The sequence below is a fragment of the Gossypium hirsutum genome, chromosome A02, assembly GCF_007990345.1.
Source record: "Gossypium hirsutum isolate 1008001.06 chromosome A02, Gossypium_hirsutum_v2.1, whole genome shotgun sequence".
Lineage (NCBI taxonomy): Eukaryota > Viridiplantae > Streptophyta > Magnoliopsida > Malvales > Malvaceae > Gossypium > Gossypium hirsutum.
Window position 1 is genome coordinate 2787751 of NC_053425.1, and position 27972 is coordinate 2815722.

Below are 27972 nucleotides of genomic sequence, written 5' to 3' on the forward strand. Positions count from 1 at the left end.
AATCATAATAAAGAGAAGAAAAATGAGTGTCTTGATGGAGCTCGAAATTCTTGTCGCATGTTGTTTCTTCCTCGTAGCTTTAATAAAGTTCCTTTATGATTACTTGTGGGTACCTCTCCGTATACAACATATGCTGAATTCACAGGGAGTCAAAGGACCTCCTTACAATTTCATCCATGGAAACAACAAACAAGTTACCAAAATGAGAATGGAAGCAATGAGCAAACCTATGGCCTTGTCGCATGACATATTTCCCAAAGTGCAGCCACATATTTACACCTGGATCAACAAATATGGTAAGATTCCATGCATGTTTTCACTATGATTTCTAAATTTTAGTTCTAAAAAAAGATCAACCCTTTTGTATTTTATGTGATTAGGGAATAATTTTCTTTATTGGAACGGTGTTCGAGCTGAACTGGTGATTTCAGAACCTGAACTAGCCAAAGAGGTTTTGAAAAATAGTGAAAAAGTTTTTCCAAAAAGAACGCCTACAATTTATGGTAGGAAGCTCCTAGGGAATGGGCTTGTGTTCATTGAGGGCGAAAAATGGGCAAAGCATCGAAAGTTGGCCAATTACGCTTTCCATGGAGAAAGCTTAAAGGTAAAGCCTCCAACCATAACCCATTAGACCATAAATTTTGGCAAATCTTATACCGTTCCTTTGGTACTTAAGATTAAACTATTTTTTGGGCAGAACATGACTCCAGCAATAATTGCTAGCGTTGAGACAATGATGAAAAAGTGGAAAGGTCAAGAAGGCAAAGAAATCGAAGTGTTCCATGAATTTAGATTGTTGACTTCAGAAGTGATATCAAGAACAGCTTTTGGCAGCAATTACTTGGAAGGAGAGAAGATTTTTGATATGTTGAAGAAGTTGTCAATCATTTTGGGCCGAAATATTTTCAAGACTAAAATTCCTTTCATCAAGTATGTTGCCTCTAAACCTTAATTTTATATTATTAGAGAGAGAGGGTTGTCCAGGTTTTATCAATGCAAGTAATTTACCACTATATTTAATGACTAGTTGCCACCCTCTAAAGTTTAATCAATCCAAAATTTTGCCCTGAAAAATGTATGGAACTTTGCCACTATCTTTGTTTGTTCCATGTATAGAGCTGACTTTTGTTTTTTACAGCAAAATTTGGAAAACTGCTGATTTACTTGAGTCAGAGAAACTCGAAAAAGGAATACACGATTGTGTGCTGGAGATTGTTAAGAAAAGGGAAAACAAATTTGTGAGTGGAGAAGTTGATGGCTTTGGAAATGATTTTTTAGGATTGCTAGTGAATGCCTATCATGATTTGAATGACAAAAGCATGCTTTCAATGGAAGATTTGGTAGATGAATGCAAAACATTCTACTTTGCTGGACAGGAAACTGTCAATTCCTTACTTGCTTGGACTATCTTGCTTATAGCAATCCATGGAGATTGGCAAGAGAAAGCAAGAGGAGAGGTGATTGACATATTTGGTAACCAAAATCCATATCCCGAAGGTATTGCCAAACTCAAAATTGTAAGCAATTTGTCTAATCATTTCAATATATTGTGATTGCAGACGTAACATATACTATCGTAATCAATTACGATGAATAAAGTGCATTTAATACATCTGACATATTTTAATTTTGACAGATGACCATGATCATTAATGAAACTCTAAGATTGTATAGCCCACCAAGTGGCATGATGAGAAAAGTCGAAAAAGAAGTTCGCTTGGGAAAGCTAGTCTTGCCTGCTAATATAGATCTTCAGATTGCAAGTATTGCATTTCATTATAACCCTCAACTATGGGGAGATGACGTGCATCTTTTTAAACCAGAGAGATTCGCCGAAGGAATTGCCAAAGCTACCAATTACAATGCTGCTGCATTTTTTCCTTTCGGATTGGGACCTCGATCTTGTGTCGGTATGACATTCGCAACCACGGAAGCAAAGATTGCTCTCTCCATGATTCTACAACGTTATAGCTTTACCCTCTCTCCTACTTATGTCCACTCACCGATAAGTCCTCTCACCCTTCAACCACAACATGGAATTCAAGTAATACTCCACTCACTGTATATTGAATAACGATGTTTGAAGTGATCAACATGGAATTCAAGTAATACTCCACTCACCAATAAGTCCTCTCACCGTTTTCCCATGAAACTCCTCTTTTTCCTTTTGAAGCGCACTTGATCCTACGTCTTCCTATATTAACAACAATACCTATACCAATCGAACTAAAACTCAATCGACAAATTCAAACTTATAATCTTTCTTAGATTTGTAATATGTCATACAACTACAAAATTAAATTGTTAACTTTTTTACGGCACTAGCAATGTTGTTTGCACCACTCTGTGCAACGCTTTAAAGCTCAAACAATTATTATTTTTATTGTTTAATATATATTATTATAGCTCCAAGAATGTTGTTACGGGCCATAAGCAATACATAGGTAAATGTTAGTAAATGTACTAGAACCACATGGATAGCTAAGATTAATTAATCATTAGTGTAACAGGCCAATTTTATCCTGCCCAGAGAAAAACAAACAAAATAAATAAATTAAAAAATGAACAAGTCCTTCTTACAAGCCCAATGGCAAAGTCTATTTACAAAACTCAAACCCAAACCCAATGTTACACAAGCCCAAGCCCACAACCTAAATTTTTTTCAGAAAATAAAAAATTCCTAGATCCCCTATGCGCTGCTACTCTTGGCCATGTCAACGGATGCATCGCCCGAGGACTACCTCCTTGCCATCGTTTCATCGAAATGGCAAGGGTGCGACTCCCTATTGTTGTTGACCACCATCGGGACCTACAAGAAGAAAGAGGCAGAAACAGCAAAAAAAAATACAACAATGAATATTATGCAATAGATTTGGCTATAAAAGCCATAATAACCACATGTATTATTTTACAGAGAGCAATCGAAATAGAATACGAAAAAAAAACAGATTCAAAAAGGTAGTCTATTTACTCGATATTTATTTTCTTTTCAAAAAAATATAAAAGAAATACAATAAAAATAGAAAGTTTAAAGTTCTTACCGATCTCATTGTGTCGCCGTCGTGGGTGGGCAAGGTCATCGTCCCCGAGGAAAGATGACCTCTCTTGAAAGGCCCTTGGATTCCTTTGGATTTGCCCGGGCTTCGTCGGAGAAAAGGGCGTGAGTGGTACGCATTCAAAAAGAACGGCCAAAAGTTGTTTCTTTTTGGATTTTTTTTAAATAGAAGACACCACCTTTAGATCTAGGTTTTGGGAACCAAAGAGGCTAAAAAAGTAATTTTTTTTACAACTCCGGCCATCGGAGGTGATGGTCGCCATCGCCGATGACCGGTGGCCACGGGGAAGCGCCGACAGCCCTGTGGCCGAACATGGAGAATTTTTTAGAGAAAAAATAGGGCTTAAAGTTTTTTTTTCTAAAAAAACTAAATCTGAAATGAATTTTTTTTAAAAAAATTTAACTTATATATGCGTTACCAAACGACGTCGTTTTGGCCAGGTTTCAGAGGTCCCAAAATGGCTTTGTTTCAGACCTGACCCGCCGACCCGAACCGGATCCCCTAGGATCCGTGTGTTTTCGTGGAAATGGTCTATTTATGGCTCTGGTGCTTCCACATTTAAGTTTTTTTAATCTAGTCCTAATTTCACTATTTTTTTCTTTTTAAAAATTATGCCATTCAATTTAGATTCGCTTTCAGTTTGGTTCTCAGACTACTGACCCTTCAGGGAATGACGCGTGTACTGTTTTGGATTAATTGTTCTCGGAGTCTATAAACTTTTGTATCACATTTTAGTTTAATCCTTTATATCCAGTTTTTTTTTAATTTAGACATTAGATTTTGTTAGACTTTCAATTTAGTCCTTTATTTCCCCTTTCTTTATTTAATTTGTAATTTATAATTTAAGTTTTGCTTAAATTTCAATTTAATCCCTCATTTGGTTAATTTTGCCTCTTTATTTACTATATCATTTATTTTAACACTTAAAATTTATGTTATTTACATTTCCTTTTATTTATACATTTTATTTTTATTTTACCCTTGTTATTATTGTTATAATTATTTTATTTATTCATATTATTATTATGATAATAATTATGATATGATTATTGCTATTATTGTTAATAATCGATATTCTTATTACTATTATAGTTGCATTATTATCGTTATTTATCAACATGGTATTTATTTATTTATTTACTTGTTATCCTAATATCATCATTTCATTTTTTACCCACTGTGACTATTTTATTTTATTTTGCTATCACCATTCCATGTGTCATATTACAACATATTTATCCGTTTTTTAATAAACTAAATGTATATCGTTTTAAAAGTTACGTTCGCTTTACATAACGCCTAGGAAATAATTAAAATCAAGACAATGTTCATTATTTTTGGAATTTGGAGAGTCGTGCTCCTAACTTAATGAGTATGACCTCTTTCTAAAACTGAAGTAATTGAATATCCTATTTAAAAATAAAAAATGAGATTTAAGTAATGATCAGACGACGATTATTCTTGTTTTCGAGGATTCAAAGCATCGTGTCCTAACTTACGGCGCATGATCTTTTCTTATTGAGTAACTTGAAATAAGGCCTTTTAATAAAATTTAATTTAGTTAAGCGACATTTTAATTAAAAAAATCATGCAAAGAGAGATCGTATTTTAATTTCTCTTCGAGTTTTCAACTTCCGACATCAAAGCATCAAGTAATCAACTACCCTCTCGTTGTTCATGAGGGACAAGATCGGAATGCTGATGATAATCGTGGAAGGACACAGGAACGGAATCCTGGAGGTAAATCTAAGGGTAGATCAAAGTCTTCAAACAGAGGTAAAACTTGTAACTTCTGCAAGAAGAAAGGGCACATTAAATCTGAGTGCTATAAGCTACAGAACAAGATTAAGAGGGAGGCTGCAAATCAAAAGGGAAAACAACCAGAAAATTTTGGTGAAGCTGATGTTGTAGAAGACTACAACGATGGTGAACTTCTAGTCGCTTCCGTCAACAATTCTAAAGTGAGTGAGGAGTGGATACTTGATTCAGGCTGCACCTTCCACATGAGTCCCAATCGGGATTGGTTTACAACTTACAAAACAGTGTCTGAAGGTGTTGTTTTAATGGGAAATAATACTTCGTGTAAAACCGCAGGTGTTGGAACAATTAAAGTTAAGATGTTTGATGGAGTTGTCAGAACACTTAGTGACGTGCAGCATGTTCTAGAATTGAAGAGAAATTTAATTTCGTTGAGTACTCTTGATTCAAAAGGGTACAGATACGCAGCTGAAAGTGGGGTTTTAAAGATTTCCAAAGGTTCCCTTGTTATGATGAAAGGGCAAAGAAAGACTGCCAAGTTATATATTTTGCAGGGTTCTACTATTACTGGTAATGCAGCTGTCGCTTCCTCTTCTTTATCAGATGATGATATTACAAGACTTTGGCATATGCGCTTAGGGCATATAAGTGAGAATGGCATGGTAGAATTGAGCAAACGAGGACTTCTTGATGGGCAAGGAATTTACAAACTAAATTTCTGTGAGCACTGTGTTTTTGGGAAGCAAAAGAGAGTTTGATTCACTAGAGGAATCCATAACACGAAGGGAATGTTGGAGTATATTCATTCTGATCTGTGGGGGCCATCTAGAGTACCTTCGAGAGGTGGAGCTAATTATATGCTAACATTTATTGATGATTTTTCTAGAAAAGTTTGGGCATTCTTCTTGAAGCAGAAAAGTAATGTGTTTTCCGTATTTAAGTCTTGGAAAATTATGATTGAAAAACAGACGAAAAAATAAATAAAATACCTCCGCACAGACAATGGCTTAGAGTTCTATTCTGATGAGTTTAATAGATTGTGCAAGTCAGAAGGAATCGTGAGACATTTGACAGTTCGTCATACTCCACAACAAAACGGCATTGCAGAACGAATGAACAAAACGATCATGGAGAAGGTTCAATGTATGTTGTCAAATGCTAACTTACCGAAGTCGTTTTGGGCAGAAGCAGCCTCTACTGCATGTTTTTTAATCAACCGATCTCCATCCGTCGTCATTGAGAAAAAGACTCCACAAGAGGTATGGTCTGGTAATCCTGCTAATTATTCTGATTTAAAGATCTTTGGGTGTCCTGCGTATACTCATGTTGATAATGGAAAATTGGAACCGAGATCCATTAAATGTGTTTTTCTTGGTTATAAAGCTGGTGTAAAAGGGTATAAGTTATGGTGTCCTAAAAATAGAAAAGTTGTGATTAACAGAGATGTTGTTTTTGATGAAACTGCTATGCTACCTAACTTATCTTTTAAAGACTCTTCCAATAAAAAAAATCAAAAGCAGGTGGAGCATCAGATTAATACAGAGTCGACTCCTCAAGCCAATACAAAAATTGAGAATAGAGTTGCTTCTTCACCGCAATACTTTATCGCCAAAAACAAAACTAGAAGAGAAATTAAACTTCCAAAGAAGTATGCCGAGGATGATCTAGTTGCTTATGCTTTAAATGTGACTGAAGATATAGATGCGAATCAAGAGCCATCTAATTATTCTGAGGCGGTTAGCTGTGAAGACTCAGAAAAGTGGATGTTTGCTATGCAAGAGGAGATGGAATCACTCTACAAAAACAAAACATGGGATCTTGTGAAACTTCCTAAATGTAAAAAGACTGTTTGTTGTAAATGGGTGTTTAAAAAGAAAGAAGGGACTCCAAGAGTTGAAGAACCTAGATATAAATCAAGGCTTGTTGCAAAGGGTTACAATAAAATTCCAGGAGTGGACTTCACAAATGTGTTCTCCCCAGTTGTTAAGCATAGTTCAATTCGAGCTTTGCTTGGTATTATGGCCATGCATGATTTGGAGCTTGAGCAGTTAGATGTAAAAACTATATTTTTTCATGGAGAACTTGAGGCGGATAGTTACATGCAACAACCAGAGGGTTTTACAGTCTCAGAAAAAGAGGACTATGTTTGCTTGCTAAAAAAGTCGCTTTACGGTTTGAAACAGTCACCAAGACAGTGGTACAAGAGGTTTGATTCCTTTATGACTTCTCATGATTTCAAAAGAAGTAGTTTTGACAGTTGTGTTTACTTTAAGAAAAACAGCGGTGGTTCTTTTGTGTATCTACTTCTTTATATTGATGACATGTTGATAGCAGCAAAAGATAAAGGAGAGATAAGAAAGGTCAAAGCCTAACTAAGTGAAGAATTTGAGATGAAAGATTTAGGACCAGCAATGAAGATACTTGGTATGGAGATTCTCAGAGATAGAAAATCAAGTAAATTGTACCTAAGTCAGAAGGGATACATTGAGAAAGTTCTTTGCAGGTTCAATATGCAGAGTGCTAAGCCTGTTAGTACTCCTCTAGCAGCCCATTTCAGACTTTCATCGGCTTTGTCTCCACAATCAGATGATGATTTTGAGTACATGTCACATGTTCCATACTCTAGTGTAGTGGGATCTCTCATGTATGCTATGGTTTGTTCACGTCCAGATTTATCATATGCAGTTAGTGCAGTTAGCAGATACATGGGGAATCCCAGTAAAGAACACTGGAAAGCAGTTCAGTGGATTTTAAGATACTTATGAGGTACTACTGATGTTTGCTTACAGTTTGGAAGAACTAGAGATGGAGTCATTGGGTATGTTGATGCTGATTTTGCTGGAGACCTTGATAGAAGAAGATCTTTCACAGGTTATGTCTTTACAATCGGAGGTTGTGCAATCAGTTGGAAAGCCACTTTGCAAACTATAGTCGCTTTGTCTACCACTGAAGCTGAGTACATAGCGATTACTAAGACTTGTAAAGAAGCCATTTGGTTGAAGGGACTCTTTAGTGAACTTAATGAAGACCTTCAAATCAGTACAGTATTTTGTGACAGTCAGAGTGCAATCTTCCTTACAAAAGATCAAATGTTTCATGAGAGAACAAAACACATTGATGTTCGATATCATTTTGTTCATGATATTATTGCTCGTGGTGATATTATTATGAGTAAAATTAGTACTCATGAAAATCCTGCAGATATGATGACTAAGTCACTTCCTATAACCAAGTTTGAGCATTGCTTAGACTTGGTTGGTGTTCATTGTTGAAGTTAAACCCTTAAGGGGTTTTATGAAAGAGGTGGAGAACTTGTTCCTTGAGAGTTCGCGATGAAGAACTTGTTCGTTGAGAATTCGTGTTAAGGTGGAGATTGTTAGAGTTGTGTGACCCAAATTCTAAGAGATTGCTTGCAAGTCAAGTTAAACAAAATATATTTTCTTTCTAGAAGATTTAGTATTTATGAGTATAATATATTTAGCATTTATTAGCATAATATATTTGGCTTTGATTAGAATTAGGGTTTTTCAACCTATAAATAGATGTAGTCGAAACTTCTCTTGTAACAATTCGAATTCGACATAGTTAATTTTCTTCTCCTATACCTTTGGTTTTTCCCGAAACAGTTTCCACGTAAAATTTTTGTGTTCTTTATTTTATTTTATTTTTTACAGCAACAAGAAGGAAATTATCAAAATGAAAAAGGAAGCTATGAGCAAACCTAAGGCCTTGACTCATGATATATTTCCCAAAACGCAGCCACATATATACTCCTGGATCAAAAAATATGGTAAGATGGATGCATTTTTTTCACTATGATATATAAACTTGTAGTTTTAAGTAAGAAAAAGGATAGACCTTTTTGTCTTTTATATGATTAGGGAAGAATTTTGTTTATTGGAATGGTATTCGAGTTGAAGTGGTGATTTCAGAGCCTGAACTAGTCAAAGAGGTTCTGAAAAATAGTGAAAATGTCTTTCCAAAAGTGAAGCCATCAATTTATGTTAGCAAGCTACTGGGGAACGGGCTTGCGACAATCGATGGTGAAAAATGGGTGAAGCATCGAAAGTTGAAGAATTACGCTTTCATGGGGAAAGCTTAAAGGTTGTTAAAATGTGGCCCTCCATGCAGCTTATGCACCAGCCATCAGACCATGCAAAGCAGGCCAAGACCAGAAGCTGCCGAGCCAAGTGATGGAGTTTGTTTTATTGTTCATTTTGTTATTTTAGTCAATGTAACTCTTTCTGGTTCATATTGAACTATATTAGGTAGAAGTTTGATGTATTTCTAATGTGATTGAGCTGTTAACCAGCTTTTCTTTTATGTACAAGTTTAGTTTTTGTAAGTTCCAATATATTGGTGGTAGTTGGTAGTTGGTGTAGATTAGTTGACCACATGTTGATTTTGACAAGAAAAAAGCTTGATTTATGTATTGGCAATATGCCATTGTTCAAGTTAATGAAACATTATCAGATTTCATTCAATTTTATACTCTATTTTTTCTTTGCTTTTGTTTTTCTATTCTTGTTTTCCTTTGAAACTCTGTCTTTGTTTCTTCCACAAGCCACGAGGCTTGGTGCACAAGTTTCCTGTTTTGCTTGCTGCTTTGTTACAAGATCTAACAATTGGTATCAAGAGCTTTCATCTTAGAGGACCTGTTGTAGTAAACTGAATGGCTTCATCAGGCTTTTCTCCTGCAGCACCACCAGTCTTTAATGGTGAGGGGTTCCATATATGGGTTGTCAAGATGAGGACTTACCTGCAGGCCTTTGATCTGTGGGAAGTTGTCAACACTGATGTCGAGCTAGCTCCACTTCGAGCCAATCCAATAGTGGCTGAAATCAGACAATATGCAGATCAGAGGACCAAAAGGCACAAGGCCATGTCATGCATTCAAAACTGTGTTTTTGATGTTATCTTCACCAGAATCATGGCCTTGAGACTCCCAAGCAAGCCTGGGACAAGCTCAAGGAGGAGTTCCAAGGCACTGAAAGAACAAGGCAGCAACAGTTGCTAAACTTGAGAAAAGACTTTGAAAATCTTAAGATGAAGGAAGAAGAGACAGTGAAGCAGTACTCAGACAGGATAATGGCTGTGGTCAACAGCATAAGATTGCTAGGAGAACAGTTCAGTGAGGCAAGAATTGTGGAGAAGGTGCTCTCAACATTGCCTGAAAGATATGAGGCAAAGATCTCATCCTTGGAGGATTTAAGAGACCTGGCAACCATTTCCCTAACTGAGCTCATTAATGCCCTCTATGCTCAGGAACAAAGGAGAGCCAGCAGATTAGAAGAGCACCAGAAGGGTGCTTTTCAAGCCAAGGCCAAGGCAACCTCGAGCACCACAGCCTATAAAGGCAAGAAGAACTGGAGAAACAGGCCTAAGCCTGATGCTGCAAGACGAGGAGATCGACTTTGCAGATTTTGTAAAAAAAAGGTCATCCAGAGGCTAGATGCTATGTGTCAACACTGCAAAAAGAAGGGCCATGTTGAAAGGGTCTGCAAAGAAAAAGGCAGACCTGGCCAAAACCAACCACAACACAAGGGTGAAGAAGCTCGAGTGGCTGAAGATACCAGTGACCATGAAGAGCAAGTCTTTGCTGTGTCATGCCTATCTGGTCAAAGCAAAAGCTCAAAAGGATGGTTACTGGACAGTGGATGCACCAATCACATGTCACCAGATGCAACAATCTTCAAAACCTTGGACAGAAGCTGCAAAACTAGGGTGAAAATTGGAAATGGTCAGTTCACCAAGGCTGAAGGCAAGGGAAATGTGCTAATATGCACTGCCACATGTGACAAAATCATCAAAAATGTACTGTTGGTACCTGAGATTGACAGGAACCTTCTTAGCATCTCTCAATTACTAGAGAAAGGATACTCTATTGTGTTTAAGGGCCAGGAGTGCCAAATTACTGATCCAAATGGCTCAAGCCTCATGACAGTCACCATGAGTGAAAAATGCTTTGAAGTCAACTGGTTTAGTGACTCATGCTCAGCCCATGTTGCTTCAACAGAAGACACCAAGCTTTGGCATCAAAGACTTGGTCATGTCAACTTTAGATCGATGGCTCGAATGGTCAGCAAGGAAATGGTTGAAAATTTCACTAAGACAGTTCAGAATGAAGATGTTTGTGAAGTTTGTCAAATGGGAAAGCAAGCCAGGCTTCCATTTCCTGCAAACACAACCTAGAGAGCATCAAGTAAGTTGGAATTGGTGTACACAGATGTCTGTGGTCCCATGAAGACAGAATCCTTGAATGGAAGTAAGTATTTCATCCTCTTTGTTGATGATCATACCAGATATTACTGGATTTTCTTTTTAAAGCACAAGTCAGAAGTAGCTCAAGTGTTTGCAAAGTTCAAAGCTACAGCTGAAATAGAAACATGTTGCAAATTGAAGACCATCAGGTCAGATAATGGAGCTAAGTACACCTCAGCTCAGTTTCAAGCCCTCTGCAATGATGCAAGCATCAAACATCAGCTCACCAATGTCTACACACCTTAGCAAAATGGGGTTAGTGAAAGAAAGAATAGGAGTTTAATGGACATGGCCAGATGCCTTCTGTTTGAGAAAAATCTGCCCAAAACCTTGTGGGCTGAAACAGTTAACATTGCCGTCTACCTTCAAAATAGGCTTCCAACCAAGGCTTTAGACCAAAAAACTCCATTTGAAGGGTGGTTTGGATTCAAGCAATCATTGGCTCACTTGAGAGTCTTTGGTTGTTTGTGTTATACACAAGTACCAGCTGTAAGAAGAAGCAAGCTGGATAAAAGAGCTCAAGCTGGCATTCTGGTAGGCTACAGCTCAATTAAGAAGGGGTATAGGATCTTGGATCCTTCAACAAACAAAGTAATGGTGAGCAGAGATGTAGTGTTCAATGAAAAAGTAACCTGGAATTGGGAAAGAAATGAACCTGAGGCCATTTCTGAAGAACTTGTGGCTGATCAGACTGAACCAGATCAAAATGGTCCAGAAATGGACATTGATGATGAACCAGTTAGGGGTACAAGGACTTTGGCTGAAATTTATGAGAGGGCACATATGGCTACAGTTGAACCAAGTAGTTTTGAAAGAGGCTGAGACACATAAAGGTTGGAGACAAGCCATGGTTGATGAAATTGCTATGATTGAGAAGAACCAGACATGGGAGTTGGTTCCTAGACCAACCAAGAGGAAGGTCATTGGGATGAAATGGGTCTATCGAATCAAGCAAAATGCAGATGGGAGCTTGAACAAGTTGAAGGCCAGGCTAGTTGTAAAGGGCTTTAGCCAAATGTATGGCCTAGACTACCTAGAAACCTTTGCACCAGTGGCCAGACTAGACACCATCAGGCTACTGGTTGCCTTAGCAGCACATATGCAGTGGAGGATACACCAGCTTGATGTGAAGTTTGCATTTTTGAATGGCATCCTTGAAGAAGAGATTTACATAGACCAGCATCAAGGCTTCAAAGTACCAAACAAAGAGGACATGGTCTACAGGCTAAAAAAAGCCTTGTATGGCTTGAAACAGGCACCAAGGGCCTGGTATAGCAGGATCGACAGTTACCTGGTCAGCTTGGGATTTGAGAAGAGCTCTAGTGAGCCAACATTGTATGTCAAGAAGAAACAAGCTGAAACACAGCTCATTGTATCCCTGTATGTTGATGATCTTTTGGTCACAGAAGGAGATCAAAGAATGTTGGTTGATTTCAAAGCCAAAATGATGGAAATGTTTGAGATGTCTGATTTAGGAAAAATGACCTACTTTCTTGGAATGGAAGTGCAGCAAACTCAAAATGGAATCTTCTTAGGACAGAAGACATTTCCTGCAAAGATTCTAAGCAAATTCTCCATGAAGAATTGCAAGCCAACAAGTACACCTATGGTTGTTGGAATGAAGCTATCGAGTCTAGAAGACTATGAACAGGTCAGTGAATCAGATTATAGAAGTCTTGTTGGTTGCCTATTGTATTTAATAGCAATAAGACCAGACATTATGTTTGCTGTGAGTATGCTATCGAGATTCATGCATTGCTGCAACAAGCAGCATCTTCAAGCAGGAAAAAGGGTGCTTAGGTACTTGAAAGGGACCTTGAATCATGGTTTGCATTTTAGCAAAAGTGAAAATATGAAACTAAGAGGCTACACAGATAGTGACTGGGCTGGTTCAAAAGATGACATGAGGAGTACCTCAAGGTATGCTTTTACCTTTGGTTCAGCTATGTTTTGCTGGAGTTCTAAGAAGCAATCAATAATTGCTCAGTCAACAGCAGAAGCTGAGTATGTGGCTGCTACTGGAGCAGTGAATCAAGCCATTTGGCTTAGGAAAATCCTTGTTGATCTAAACCTATATCAAAAGGAAGCAACCGAGATTTATTGTGATAACATGTCTGCTGTTGCAATTGCAAAGAATCCTGTCTTCCATGGTAGAACCAAACTTTTCAGCATTAAGTTGCATGTGGTAAGGGAGATGGAACAAGCTTGTGAGATAAAGCTGGTTCATTGCAATTCAGAGGACCAAGTTGCTGATATTTTCACAAAGGGCCTAAGTACTTCAAGGTTCATTAAGTTAAGGAAAGAACTTGGAGTTAGCAGCATGGAGACCAAGGAGGAGTGTTAGAATGTGGCCCTCCATGCAGCTAATGCACCAGCCATCAGACCATGCAAAGCAGGCCAAGACCAGAAGCTGCCGAGCCAAGTGATGGAGTCTGTTTTGTTGTTTATTTTGTTATTTTAGTCAATGTAACTCTTTTTGGTTCATATTGAACTATATTAGGTAGAAGTTTGATGTATTTCTAATGTGATTGAGCTGTTAACCAGCTTTTCTTTTATGTACAAGTTTAGTTTTTGTAAGTTCCAATGTATTAGTGGTAGTTGGTGTAGATTAGTTGACCACATGTTGATTTTGACAAGCAAAAAGCTTGATTTATGTATTGGCAATATGCCATTATTCAAGTTAATGAAACATTATCAGATTTCATTCAATTTTATGCTCCATTTTTTTCTTTGCTTTTGTTTTTCTGTTCTTGTTTTCCTTTGAAACTCTGTCTTTGTTTCTTCCACAAGCCACGAGGCTTGGTGCACAAGCTTCCTGTTTTGCTTGCTGCTTTGTTACAAGATCTAACAAAGGTAAAGTCTTAAAATATATCAGTATATATAGTAGAATTATCCATGTAGAATGAAAATATTTTGGCAAATTTTATGTTGTTGCTTACATATTCGGGAAATGTTTGGGTAGAACATGACACCGGCAGTAGTTGCAAGCGTTGAAACAATGCTAAAAAGGTGGAAAGGCAAGGCAAAGAGATTGAAGTGTATCAAGAATTTAGATTATTAACTTCAGAAGTGATATCCAGAACAGCTTTTGGTAGCAATTACTTGGAAGGGGAGAAGATTTTTGCCATGTTGAACAAGTTATCAATAATTATGGGCTGAAATCTTTTTAATACTAAAATTCCATTGATCAGGTATTTTCCCCCCTAAGCTTAATTAATCCCAAATTTTTCCTTGATTTGAACTCGCTTTTGAATGCAAATTTTAGATTTTCATTCCCCATGGATTTGGTTTTCTTCTTGTATATGGTTGACCTTGGTCTGCTTTTATAGCAAGTTATGGAAACCTGCTGATTTGCTAGAGTCTGAAGAACTTGCAAAAGAAATAAAAGATTGTGTGATTAAGATTGTCAAGAAAAGAGAAGATAAAGCTGTAAATGGAGAAGCTGATAGCTTCGACAATAATTTTCTAGGATTACTTATAAATGCCTATCATGATTCGGATGAAAATAACAGACTTTCATTGGAAGACTTGGTAGGTGAGTGCAAAACATTTTACTGGACCGGACACGACACTATAAATGCCTTGCTTGCTTGGACTCTTTTGCTTTTAGTAATCCATGTAGATTGGCAAGAGACACCAAGAAGAGAGGTGATTGACATATTTGGTAACCAAAATCCACATCTTAAAGGCATTGCAAAACTCAAAACTGTAAGCAAACTTTCAACCATTCCAATTCTCATTCACAAAGGCTTTTCAGTCACGTCATGTTTATCGCAATTGCCAAACTAACAAATATTATTGCGTTGTGACTATTATTTAAATCCTGGTCTATACCGCTATGCATTTAGTACATTATACTCTTTATAGTAATATGATGTATTCTATAGATGACCATGATCATATATGAAACTCTAAGATTGTATGGTGCCATAAATGGCCTGCCAAGAAAAGTTACAAGAGAAGTTCAGGTGGGAAAGTTAGCCTTGCCTGCTAGTATAGATCTTCTTATTGCAAGGGCTGCACTTCACCATGACCCCCAACTATGGGGAGATGATGTGCATCTTTTCAAACCAGAGAGATTTGCAGAAGGGATTGCCAAAGCTACTAATTATAATGCAGCTGCATTTTTCCCCTTTGGACTAGGACCTCGATTTTGTGTTGTTATGACCTTTGCAACCACAGAAACCAAGATTGCTCTCTCCATGATTCTACAACGCTACACCATTTGTAATATCCTGATTTTGGGCCTAGTCGAAATAGTGGTTTTGAGACCACAAATCCGAGATAGAAATAATTATTTTATAATTATTTTGAGGTCTATGATATGATTGCATGATTGTGTGAAAATTTCGTGAAGAAATTCTATGCATAAAGTGCTTAATTTGAAATTAGGGACTAAATTGAATAAATTGCAAAACTTGCATTCTAGAAGTTTCTAGTATGAAATTGTTTTGAAATATTAATTAGGAGGTATTAAATAACAATTTTACCAATTTGTAAGTCTATGGACAAAAATTGGACATGGATGGAATTTTTGGAAAGTTTAGTAGTAAGGGCATTTTGGTTATTTAGGGGTAAAATGAATTAAAATACAAAATTAAAAGCCAATTTTGCTCATATTCAACCCCATGGCTGAATATAGCAAGGAGAAACCATGGCTAGGGTTTTTCAAGCTTCCAAGCTCGATTGTAAGTCCGTTCTAGCCTCGTTTTTAATGATTTTTATGTTTTTGGAGTCCTGGTAGCTCGATTAAGCTTATGCTAGCAATAATTCAACCTAGGGTTCATATTTGGAAAAATACCCATAGGTGAAATTTGTGTATTTTGGTGTTTTATGATATAATATGAGGTTTTAAATTATGTTAGACAACTTGTACTACTCGGTTTTAAGCGAAAACGAGTAAAATGGGCTAATCGGTAAAAATACCTAATAGTCATAAGTACATGTTAGAGTGAGAATTTGATGTTGCTATAGAAGGGAAAAATGATCAGCATGTCGTAAAATATAAGAAAATAGGCTGAAGTTTAATTTACGAGATTTGGGGCAAAAGTGTAAATATGCGAAAGTATAGAGGCAAAAATGTAATTTTGCCAAAGTTCGTATTAAATGTTGTTTTGATGAATGTATGTATTAAATAAGATTAATTTGGCATTATAGATCAAGAGAAACGAGATTCAAATCGCGATTGAGGGAAAAACAAAGTTTACGAAGAATAGGCTCGATTGCTAATAATTTTATACTGAGTGTTGACAAGCCAGCTCGGAAATCGGGAACGGTCAGAGGCTCGCTCACACTATCCGTGTATCATCTTGGCATAATGGCTTGTATATTTTGAGCATGGCGTGTATAGCATTATAATTATTTTGTGTATATGGTCTTATGATATGGTTATTGAGTGGTATGGAAATGCTTGGTAATGATTAGCCATTGGAATGGCTAATCATGATCATATTTGGTGTTATGTATGCTAAATTTCTAGCTAATCCATGGAAACCATGAAATAGGTAAAATTTACCATAAAATAGATTCAGACAGCAGCAGTGACGTGAGTTTGAAAATTCATTAAAAATAGTAGAGATACAATTAGATGATGAATAAAATATGGAATTGAATAATTATGAGTGTATTTTCATATGGATGGAACAAAACAGGTATATGAGTTATATTTTATGAGATGTTTAAATTTTTGTGAAACAGGGCCAGAGCGATTTCTGGATCTCCTGTTCTGATTTTAAAAATTCACCATAAATTGTTCAAAGATAATTAGAAGTCATGATTTATATGTACAGATTCCTTATTGAGTCTAGTTTTACTAGAAACAAACGGTATAGTCATTGAAACTCTGTACAGGAAGATATCTGATTCGTAATATACAGAGGTCAGAGCAGTCGAACCCTAAAACAGGGGAGACTTTAACTAATAAACTGTACTAATTTGCTAGACCAAAAATTCTATAAAAAAAATTAGTAAATAGATATATGAGTCTAGTTTCAGATAAAATTTACGGAATTAGATTTCAATTTTTGGAACTCGAGATATGAATTTTTAAGCTACTGTGATGCAGATTGCTAGCTTGACTAGAAATTTTAAAAATAAATTGTTTGAGTTGTTTAAGTAATGAATTAAGTCTGTTAACACCTCGTGTTCAACTCCGGCGATGGTCTCGGGTACGGGGTGTTACACCATTACCCTCTCCCCCGCCTATGTACACTCACCAATACCTATTTTAACCCTTCATCCAGAACATGGTATTGAAGTGATACTTGAGTCACTGCATAATGATACTTAAAAGTACACAATTGCTAAGAACTTGAAGTTTAACTTAGTTGGTTTGTGTATTCACCTTTAAGAGATCATGAGGTATAATATGTCTAAGGTTCTAGCATTTGCAACCCATTAATTATTCCCAAGCTCTTCCCTCCTTTATGCAAAAGGAAATGGATGCCAATGCTACTCACCGATATGGTAAAACATGCAATCAACAAACAAAGAATGCAGTTTCTAGTATTGTTGATCAATTTATGGTATTTACTAGCAATGTCGTGTAAAAGATTTCATGCAAGAACTTAATAAGATTATCCTCTTATTGCTCTAATAAAATATTATGGGTGCCGAATTTAATAAAAATAAGTGTCTGATTCAAAAAAAAAAAACTTGTAGATAGCAATGAACATGGTCAAATCCAGGGGCAAAGTCAAAAAATTTTTTAGGGGGCGAAATTAAATTGTAATTTTTACAATAGTAAAAATACAATTTCACCATTTTAATAGCCTCTATCTTTATAATTTTTTAGGATTAAATCAAATTTTTATTATTTTTAGGAGGCCCAAAGTACAATTTTATTTTTATTAATTTAAAATTTTAAAAATTTTAAAGGACCTAAATAAAAAAATTTCCATTTTAAGGGGCCAGGGCCCTACCAACGCCTAGTTTCACCCTTGGTCAATTTCATAGGGATTGGTAAAAAAAACATTTTTTTTCAATAAAACAAAGTAAAAAAAAAGAAGAAGAAGAGATTTTGAAGTTAAATTCAAAATTAAAAGTTAGATTATCAAAAGCGAAATTAGAAATGAAATTTCAAAATCAATATAATGAAAACTTAGTCAAAGGCAAAATATCACTTTTGATTCATGAGTCTAATAATTGATGTAAAGATAAAATTTAATATTTTTTGATAAATTAGTATTAAAAACTAATCTTTTCTTATCTTTTTGATAATCAAGATGAATACCATTGATTCCTTTATTGATAAATAATCCTATAATGCATTTCAAAAGATTAATTTATTAGTAGCATTAAAAACTAAAGAGATTCACTTTTAGTCGGTAAACACACAAATAAAGTTCATTTAGATTAGATTATATATCACCATTTTTCCTTTCGGTGCCATTTGCACCTCCTATTTTTGACTTTTCAACTCACCCTTTAATTGACTTTTCAACACAGATAACAATAAATTTCATATTTCAACACCCACACACAACTATGTTATTCATCACAAGTACTAGAACAAAATAAACAATTAAGTTCTAATTGACAATAAATATTTTAAGCTATCAAATGCGAGATCTATGTTTAACAAAACGTTCTCGTACACTAGAAAAGGAGTTTAGCAGCTCATGTCGAGATGAAAACACAAAAATGTACGAAAATAAAAACATGAAAATGATCTCTCAAGTCCAGATAAGTTTTTAAATGACCTAATTTTGGTTTCAATTCATGCTTGGACGCCAAGTCTTCAAAACATTGAAAAAAAAAAAGACTAGAAAGGCTCAAAAATGGCCAAGGCATCTAGCACCGCACACTGCAGCGGACCTTGTTATTCTATCTACGGTCACACCTACATTGACTTTGCCCAGCTCTCTTCTTAGGGATACAACAAAACTTCTTAATTTTTACTAATATATCAAACAAAATCAATATTTATTTATTATCAAACAAAATAATTATATTTAATATTTAATTTTTATTAATATAATAAATAGTTTTATAATATAAATTCAATACTTACATTTTCAATTTATTAAACAAATGAGATAAAATATTTATTATTATTTATGTGTTAATTAAATTAAATTCATTAGAGATAAAATTATGGGTTAACAAAACTTAATTTGATTTGAAAAAAATATTTTTAATTTCGAGTTAATCAATATTTTTTATTCAACTGGAACAACTGATTTGATTTTTGAATTTGAGACGAGTTGAGTTTTACAAATCGAATCATTCGAATAACTCAAGTAACATATTGATATAAACATCCTTTAGGTCCTTATAATTTTAAAAATGAATAAATTGGTCCCTCTAACAAATTACAAAATAAATTTCTTATTTTCACAATTTTATAAAAATATGTTAAAAATAAAAAAAGTATATTAAAATTCTTTAAAAAACATAAAATAGTATAAAAATGTTAAATTATATTTTTCATTTTTTTCAAAATGATAAAATTGAGACTTTAAACAACTAAATTATGAAATCAAGTTTATCATACTAATTATCTTTGTTTTTTTTTTTTGGTATTAGTTTACTTTAAAATAGTTTTCAAAATACATGAGGTATACATTTAGCTTTTGTATTTTGGAATTTAGTTATATTGACTACAAGATTTCAATATTATTGGTTTAAAATTTTTTTAAAAGTTTAACTCAAATAAATTTATTCATCTCAACTCAAATTTCATTTCACTTGTCTTGATTTGAAAATTTAAATCAAGTTAAGAGGATAAAATACGACTCATTAACTTAAAAAATTCAAAAAAATTCACTTAATTTAGTTTAATTCGATCCAATGCTTACCCCTAGATAAAATAATCTTATTATGATCCTTATAAAAGAGGTTTTAAAAGGGTTTAATTTATTAACCTATCTCTTTTTAATTAATTTAATTTAAAGTAAAAAAAAATCCATATATATGATGTATTTTTATTCCTCCAAAATTTTCTTCATCTACATATTAGACTTGAAGCACTAATTTATTATAGCTTATGAAACAAGTATAAACTCTAATAATAAAATTTAATCAAATATTATAGATTTATCACAGATAATATGGATGAAAAGATTTATATAATAAATATATTTATTAAGTGTTTCCACATAAAATTAATTGATGTTTTAGTTACAATTGTATGGTTATTAATTTATATATATGGACAATAAAAAAATAAAAAATAAAATTTAATTTAAATATGTCTGGTTAATCGATGGTACTATAAAAAACTTGATATAAGTATAGATAGATAAAAAAAACAAAACATAAATATAATACAAACAAATATTATATTGATGGATTAAAATATAATATATATACATTATTGTTAATATTCCTCCTTTGTACGTACTTCCCAAACATAAAGATTCCCTCCATAAATTGTTCATGTGCTGCAAAGGGACAAAAGATGAAGGCCATTATTAAATGGAAGAACGACGAGTAACATACGAAGTAATTTTGCTTTGATATTGATTATAACACTATAATAATCACTAAATGTTTTATCTCAATCCTCCTTATTAGTTGTAAGGCGTAATAGACATTGATGTTTTAACTTATAATAATATGTCTGACATATACTTCCAACTAATCTTCATATTGTTCCAAGGATCCAAAAAGAAAGACGACAGTAATATCACATTAAATTATCATTTAAGTCCTTGTCCAATATGGAAATCACAATACAAATATTAAAGGAACAATTGGATTCAGCGTTAAGAGAAGAAAAATTGAGTGGTTTTGATGGAGCTTGTAATTCTTGTCCCATGTTCTTTATTCCTCATAGCTTTAATCAAGTTCCTTTATGATTACTTGTGGGTGCCTCTTAGTATACAGCATATGCTGAATTCTCAGGGAATCAAAGGACCTCCTTACAGATTCATCCATGGCAACAACAAGGAAATTATCAAAATGAGAAAGGAAGCTATGAGCAAACCTAAGGCCTTGACGCATGATATGTTTATCAAATTGCAGCCACATACGCACTCCTGGATCAAAGAATATGGTAAGATGGATGCATGTTTCTCACTATGCTGTTAATAACTTGTAGCTTTAAGTAAAAAAGGGTCAACCCTTTTTGTTGTTTTCTACGTGATTAGGGAAGAATTTTGTGTATTGGAACGGTGTTCGAGCTGAACTGGTGATTTCAGACGCTGAATTAGTCAAAGAGGTTATGAAAAATAGTTTAAATGTTTTTCCAAAAGCGAAGCCATCAGTTTATGTTAGCAACCTACTGGGAAATGGGCTTGTGATGATCGAGGGTGAAAAATGGGTGAAACATCGCAAGTTGACGAATCATGTTTTTCATGGGGAAAGTTTAAAGGTAAATGATGAAGTTGGTTCAGCATGCAGCAAACTCGACAGCATGCAGGCCAAGAAGACCAAGTCATGCAGGAGCTGCTGATGCAAGCTTATTTTGTTTATTGTAATTCCTAGTCAATGAAATGTAATCTTAGTTCATTTCTAACTAAGTTAGGTTGTTGACTGATGTAATTAGCTTATGTATGAGCTGTAAACACAACTTTGTATAAGTTTACAAGCCAAAATTTCAAGTTTCCATGTCATTAGTGGAGGTAGGTGATGTTTAGGTAATTATTTGCTGTTTTTGACAAGCTTAGTGCTTGGTTTATGTATTGGCATTGTGCCATTATGCAATTTATGAATGAAGTTCAGTTTGTTCATCAATTTTTCTCTTCATTTTTCTTAGCTTTTCTTTTTTTCTCTTGCTCGAATTCTCTTGTTTGCTCAGCAAGTCTCGAGACTTGCTTGACAAGTTTGCACTGAATCTGTTAGTTTCAGTTACAGCACCAACAATTGGTATCTAGAGCCTATTTCTTAAGGGATCTGTTACACAAATCCATGGCTTCATCAAGCTTTTCACCAGCTGCACCTCAAGTCTTCAATGGAGAAGGCTATCACATATGGGTGGTCAAAATGAAGACCTACCTGCAGGCTTTCAATCTGTGGGAGGTGGTCAACTCTGATGTTGAACCAGAGCCACTTAGAGCTAATCCAACAGTGGCTCAGATCAGGCAGCATGCTGATGAAAGGACCAAGAGGCACAAGGCTATGTCTTGCATCCAAAACTCAGTGTCTGATGTGATTTTCAAAAGGATTATGGCCTGTGAATCACCAAAACAGGCCTGGGACAAGTTGCAGGAAGAGTTTCAAGGGACAGAGAGGACAAGGCAACAACAGTTGTTAAACTTGAGGAGAGATTTCGAGAATTTAAAGATGAAGGAAGAAGAAACTGTCAAGCAATATTCTGACAGGATTATGGCTGTGGTTAACAGCATTAGGCTCCTTGGAGAGCAGTTCAATGAAGCTAGGATAGTGGAGAAGGTTATAGCAACTCTGCCTGAGAGGTATGAGGCAAAAATCTCATCTCTCGAGGACTCAAGGGATCTGTCCACCATCTCCCTGACAGAGTTGATCAATGCTCTATATGCTCAAGAGCAGAGGAGAGCAAGCAGACTGGAGGAGCACCAAGAAGGTGCCTTTCAGGCAAGAACAAATACTGCCTACAAAGGCAAGAAGGCCTGGAGAGACAAGCCAAAGAATGATGCTGCAAGGAGAGAAGGTCAGACTTGCAAGCACTGCAGAAAGGCTGGTCATTCAGAAGAAAAATGCTGGTTCAATCCAGATGCTGTGTGTCAGCATTGTAAGAAGAAGGGTCATGTTGAGAGAGTCTGCAAGAGTAAGACCAAATCGAGGCAGAATCAGTTTCAACAGATGAAAGCTGAGGCTCGAGTAGCTAAGGAGGACAGTGATCAAGAGGAGCAAGTCTTTGCTGTGTCATGCTCAGCTGCTCAGGAAAGGTCCTCATCTGGTTGGCTCCTAGACAGTGGATGCACCAACCACATGACACCTGATGCTGCAATCTTCAAGTCTTTAGACAGAAGCTGCAGAACTAAAGTCAAGATAGGAAATGGTCATTTTATTCAAGCTGAAGGCAAGGGTGATGTGCTGATATGCACCCTTACAGGTACCAAAGTGATTTCAAATGTGCTGTTGGTGCCTGAAATTGACAGAAACCTGCTCAGCATAGCTCAGTTGCTGGAAAAAGGTTATTCAGTTGTGTTTAAAGACCACCAGTGCCAAATCAGTGATCCAAGTGGATCCAAACTGATGGCAGTCCCTATGGCTGATAAGAGCTTTGTGGTTGATTGGACAAAAAAGTCAGACATTGCCTACACAGCCACTTCAGATGAATCCAAGCTGTGGCATCAAAGACTGGGACATACCAACTTCAGATCGATAGCTCGAATGGTTAGAGAGGACCTAGCTGAAAATTTCATCAACTCAGTGGACCATGATGATGTATGTGAAGTATGTCAGCTAAGAAAGCAGGCCAGACTCTCATTTCCCTCGAATCAAGCCTGGAGAGCCTCTGAAAAACTCCAACTGGTGCATACTGATGTGTGTGGCCCTATGAAGACTGAGTCATTAAGTGGAAACAGGTATTTCATACTGTTCATTGATGATTTCTCGAGATATTGCTGGATTTACTTCTTAAAACAGAAATCAGAGGTGGCCACTGTGTTTTGGAAGTTCAAGACTGCTTCTGAGACTGAAACAGGCTGCAAGCTGAAGACCATAAGGTCTGATAATGGGACTGAGTACACCTCAGCTCAGTTTCAAGTCTTCTGTGATAAGGCAGGCATCAAACATCAACTTACTAACATATATACACCTCAGCAGAATGGGGTAAGTGAAAGGAAGAATAGGAGTTTGATGGATATGGCCAGGTGCTTGATGATTCAGAAGAATCTGCCTAAAGCACTATGGGCAGAAGCAGTTAACACTGCAACATACATTCAAAATAGACTTCCAACCAAGGCTTTGGATCAAAAGACCCCATTCGAGGCCTGGTTTAGCTTCAAGCCATCACTGGCTCATCTGAAGGTCTTTGGATGCATCTGTTATGCACATGTACCTGCTGTTAAAAGGGACAAATTGTCTGAAAGGGCTCGACCTGGTGTTTTGGTGGGGTATAGCACTGTTAAGAAGGGCTATAGGATTTTAGATCCTTCAACAAACAAAGTGTCAGTAAGCAGGGATGTGGTATTTGATGAGAGGTCATGTTGGAACTGGAAAAGACATGAACCTGAAGAAGTTTCTGAAGAACTTGCAGCAGACCAAGCTGAGCCAGACCAAAATGTCCCTGAAATGGATATTGATGATGAACCAGTCAGAGGAACAAGGTCATTGGCTGAGATTTATGAAAGGGCTCATGTAGCCATAGCTGAACCAAGCAACTTTAAAGAGGCTGAGGCTCAGCAAGGGTGGAAGTAGGCAATGGCTGAGGAAATCAGCATGATTGAGAAGAACCAGACCTGGGAATTGGTTGAAAGGCCAGTCAAAAGGAAGGTGATTGGGGTGAAATGGGTGTACAAAGCCAAGCAGAATGCTGATGGTACCATGAACAAGCTAAAAGCAAGGCTAGTTGTCAAGGGGTTCAGTCAGAGGTATGGCTTGGACTACCTGGAGACCTTTGCACTAGTGGCCAGGCTCGACACCATCAGACTACTGATTGCCTTAGCAGCACAGCTCGAATGGAAGATCCATCAACTTGATGTGAAATCAGCCTTTCTAAATGGTTTCTTAGATGAAGACATCTATGTTGAACAACCACAAGGGTTTGAAATAGCTGGCAGAGAGTATATGGTCTACAAACTGAAGAAGGCCCTATATGGATTAAAACAGGCTCCAAGGGCTTGGTATAGCAGAATCGATGGCTACTTGACTGATCTGGGATTCGATCGAAGCAAGAGTGAGCCAACACTGTATGTCAAGAAACAAGGGACACAAATACAACTCATTGTGTCCCTGTATGTTGATGATCTTCTAGTGACAGGAGGAGATCGAGTAGTGCTGGCTGACTTCAAGACCAAGATGCAGGAAGTGTTTGAAATGTCTGATCTTGGGGAGATGTCATATTTTCTTGGAATGGAGGTGTCTCAAGTACAGAATGAGATATTTTTAAGCCAGAGAAGCTTTGCTACAAAGATTCTGACCAGGTTCTCCATGCAAAACAGCAAGGCAACTAAAACACCTGTTGCTGTTGGAGAAAAACTATCGAGCCAAGGTGATTTTAAGCAAGTTTGTGAAACAACCTACAGGAGTTTAGTTGGTTGCTTGCTATACTTGACTGCCACTAGACCAGACATCATGTATGCTGTAGGATTGCTCTCAAGGTTCTTGCATTGCTGCAATGAGAAGCATTTCCAAGCTGCAAAGAGAGTGCTGAGATATGTCAAAGGCACTTTAAACTATGGTTTGAAGTACAGCAAAGAAGGAAATCTGAAGCTGGTTGGCTACACTGATAGTGACTGGGCTGGCTCGATAGATGACATGAAAAGTACCTCAGGGTATGCTTTTAACCTTGGTTCAGCCATGTTTTGTTGGAGCTCAAAGAAGCAAAGTCTAGTAGCTCAATCTACTGCTGAAGCAGAGTATGTGGCAACAGCAAGTGCTGTCAACCAAGCCATATGGCTAAGGAAAATATTGGCTGACTTGAATGTGCATCAAGAGGAAGCTACTGAGATCTTCTGTGACAACTAATCTGCAGTAGCAATTGCTAAAAATCCAGTGTTCCATGGAAGAACAAAACATTTCAGCATCAAGTTGCATGTTGTTCGAGAAATGGAGCAAGCTCAGGAAGTAAAGCTGATCCACTGTAATTCAGAGGATCAACTTGCAGACATTTTAACCAAAGCCCTTAGTGTCACAAGGTTCGAATGTCTAAGAAAGAAGCTAGGTGTTTGCTCCATGCAAACCAAGGAGGAGTGATGAAGTTGGTTCAGCATGCAGCAAACTCGACAGCATGCAAGCCAAGAAGACCAAGTCATGCAGGAGCTGCTGATGCAAGCTTATTTTGTTTATTTTGTAATTCCTAGTCAATGAAATGTAATCTTAGTTCATTTCTAACTAAGTTAGGTTGTTGACTGATGTAATTAGCTTATGTATGAGCTGTAAACACAACTTTGTATAAGTTTACAAGCCAAAATTTCAAGTTTCCATGTCATTAGTGGAGGTAGGTGATGTTTAGGTAATTATTTGCTGTTTTTGACAAGCTTAGTGCTTGGTTTATGTATTGGCATTGTGCCATTATGCAATTTATGAATGAAGTTCAGTTTGTTCATCAATTTTTCTCTTCATTTTTCTTATCTTTTCTTTCTTTCTCTTGCTCGAATTCTCTTGTTTGCTCAGCAAGTCTCGAGACTTGCTTGACAAGTTTGCACTGAATCTGTTAGTTTCAGTTACAGCACCAACAGTAAAGCCATCAATTTGGCAAATCTTATATTGTTGGTTGAATCTTATGTTGTTGCTTACATATAGGGGGTACTGTTTGGGCAGAACATGACACCAGTAGTAATTGCAAGTGTTGAAACAATGCTAGAGAAATGGAAAGGCAAAGAAGGCAAAGAGATTGAAGTGTATCAAGAATTTAGATTATTGACTTCAGAAGTGATATCCAGAACAGCTTTTGGTAGCAGCTACTTGGAAGGGGAGAAGATTTTTGCCATGTTGAACAAGTTATCAATAATTATGAGCCGAAATCTTTTTAATACTAAAATTCCTTTGATCAGGTATGTTCCCTCTAAGCTAAATTAATCCCAAGTTTTGCCTCGATTTCAACTAGCTTTTGGATGCAAATTTTAGATTTTCATTCCCCATGGCTTTGGTTTTCTCCTTATGTATGGCTGACCTTGGTTTGCTTTTACAGCAAGTTATGGAAACCTGCTGATTTGCTGGAGTCTGAAAGACTTGCAAATGAAATACAAGATTGTGTGATGAAGATCGTTAAGAAAAGAGAAGATAGAGTTGTGAATGGAGAAGCTGATAGCTTTGGCAATAATTTTCTAGGATTACTTGTAAATGTCTATCATGATTTGGACGACAAAAATAGGCTTTCAATGGAAGACTTGGTAGCTGAGTGCAAAACATTCTACGTTGCCGGACAAGAAACTGTTAATGGCTTGCTTGCATGGATAGTCTTACTTTTATCAATCCATAAATATTGGCAAGAGAAAGTAAGAAGAGAGGTGATTGAGGTATTTGGTAACCAAAATCCAGATTCTGATGGCATTTCTAAACTCAAAATTGTAAGTAAGCTGTTAACAATGCCAAATTGTATGGTCATCTCTTAATTTAATCTGACATTTTCATGTTCTGCAAACAGATCACAATGATCATTTATGAAACTTTAAGATTGTATGGTCCAACAACTGGCCTGCCAAGAAGAGTTGCAAGAAAAGTTCAGGTGGGAAAGCTAGTTTTTCCAGCTAATATAAATCTTCTTATTGCAAAGGCTGCACTTCACCATGACCCTCAATTATGGGGAGATGATGTGCATCTTTTTAAACCGGAAAAATTCACTGATGGGATTGCCAAAGCTACCAATTACAATGCTGCTGCATTTTTCCCCTTTGGATTGGGACCCCGATTTTGTGTTGGTATGACCTTTGCAACCACAGAAACCAAGATTGCTCTCTCCATGATTCTACAACGCTACTCCTTTACCCTCTCCCCTGCCTATGTCCACAACCCAGTGACTATTTTCACCCTTAAACCAGAACATGGAATTCAAGTAATATTTGAATCACTGCATAATGGTGCTTAAAGTACACGATTTCCAAGAACTCAGAGTTTAACTTAGTTGGTTCATGTAGATAGTTCATGTTCACCTTTAAGAGATGACATTTAATTTGTCTAAGGTTCAAGCATTTGCAACCTGTTTATTATTCCCAAGCTCTTCCCTCTTTTATGGAAAATGAAATGCATGCAATCAATTAAAAGAGAATGTTTGTTTATAGTATTATTGATCAATTTATAGTAGTTACTAGCTATGCCTAGCTTGGGTAAAAGCTTAATTTCAAGTAATTTCTCTTTAACGACTATC

The 27972-nt window shown here is 36.3% G+C and overlaps 3 protein-coding genes across 3 annotated transcripts; all 3 read left to right on the forward strand.

Annotated features, from left to right (window-relative positions):
- Positions 1–15: 15 nt before the first annotated feature.
- Positions 16–2369, forward strand: LOC107939914 (cytochrome P450 CYP749A22). Its single transcript, XM_016873305.2, has 5 exons — positions 16–296; positions 381–604; positions 698–930; positions 1139–1517; positions 1637–2369. Exons 1-5 carry the CDS (start codon positions 23–25, stop codon positions 2072–2074), a joined length of 1548 nt encoding a protein of 515 aa, XP_016728794.2. The 5' UTR covers positions 16–22; the 3' UTR covers positions 2075–2369.
- A 12593-nt stretch (positions 2370–14962) lies between these two features.
- On the forward strand, positions 14963–16264 carry LOC107922215 (cytochrome P450 CYP749A22-like). The gene is made up of 2 exons (XM_041091766.1): positions 14963–15302; positions 16233–16264. Exons 1-2 carry the CDS (start codon positions 14963–14965, stop codon positions 16262–16264), a joined length of 372 nt encoding a protein of 123 aa, XP_040947700.1.
- A 4513-nt stretch (positions 16265–20777) lies between these two features.
- On the forward strand, positions 20778–27693 carry LOC107922219 (cytochrome P450 CYP749A22). The gene is made up of 5 exons (XM_041091771.1): positions 20778–21072; positions 21167–21390; positions 26427–26659; positions 26797–27175; positions 27253–27693. Exons 1-5 carry the CDS (start codon positions 20811–20813, stop codon positions 27691–27693), a joined length of 1539 nt encoding a protein of 512 aa, XP_040947705.1. The 5' UTR covers positions 20778–20810.
- Positions 27694–27972: the final 279 nt, after the last annotated feature.

Bases quoted from the DNA above. Each gene is read 5' to 3' on its own strand.
- LOC107939914 (XM_016873305.2), top strand. From the start codon at position 23: ATGAGTGTCTTGATGGAGCTCGAAATTCTTGTCGCATGTTGTTTCTTC. The intron at 605-697 runs GTAAAGCCTCCA...TTTTTTGGGCAG, and splicing joins TCCATGGAGAAAGCTTAAAG to AACATGACTCCAGCAATAAT. The intron at 1,518-1,636 runs GTAAGCAATTTG...TAATTTTGACAG, and splicing joins GTATTGCCAAACTCAAAATT to ATGACCATGATCATTAATGA.
- LOC107922215 (XM_041091766.1), top strand. From the start codon at position 14,963: ATGACCATGATCATATATGAAACTCTAAGATTGTATGGTGCCATAAAT. The intron at 15,303-16,232 runs GTAATATCCTGA...TTGGCATTATAG, and splicing joins TCTACAACGCTACACCATTT to ATCAAGAGAAACGAGATTCA.
- LOC107922219 (XM_041091771.1), top strand. From the start codon at position 20,811: ATGGAGCTTGTAATTCTTGTCCCATGTTCTTTATTCCTCATAGCTTTA. The intron at 21,391-26,426 runs GTAAATGATGAA...CTGTTTGGGCAG, and splicing joins TTCATGGGGAAAGTTTAAAG to AACATGACACCAGTAGTAAT. The intron at 26,660-26,796 runs GTATGTTCCCTC...TTGCTTTTACAG, and splicing joins ACTAAAATTCCTTTGATCAG to CAAGTTATGGAAACCTGCTG.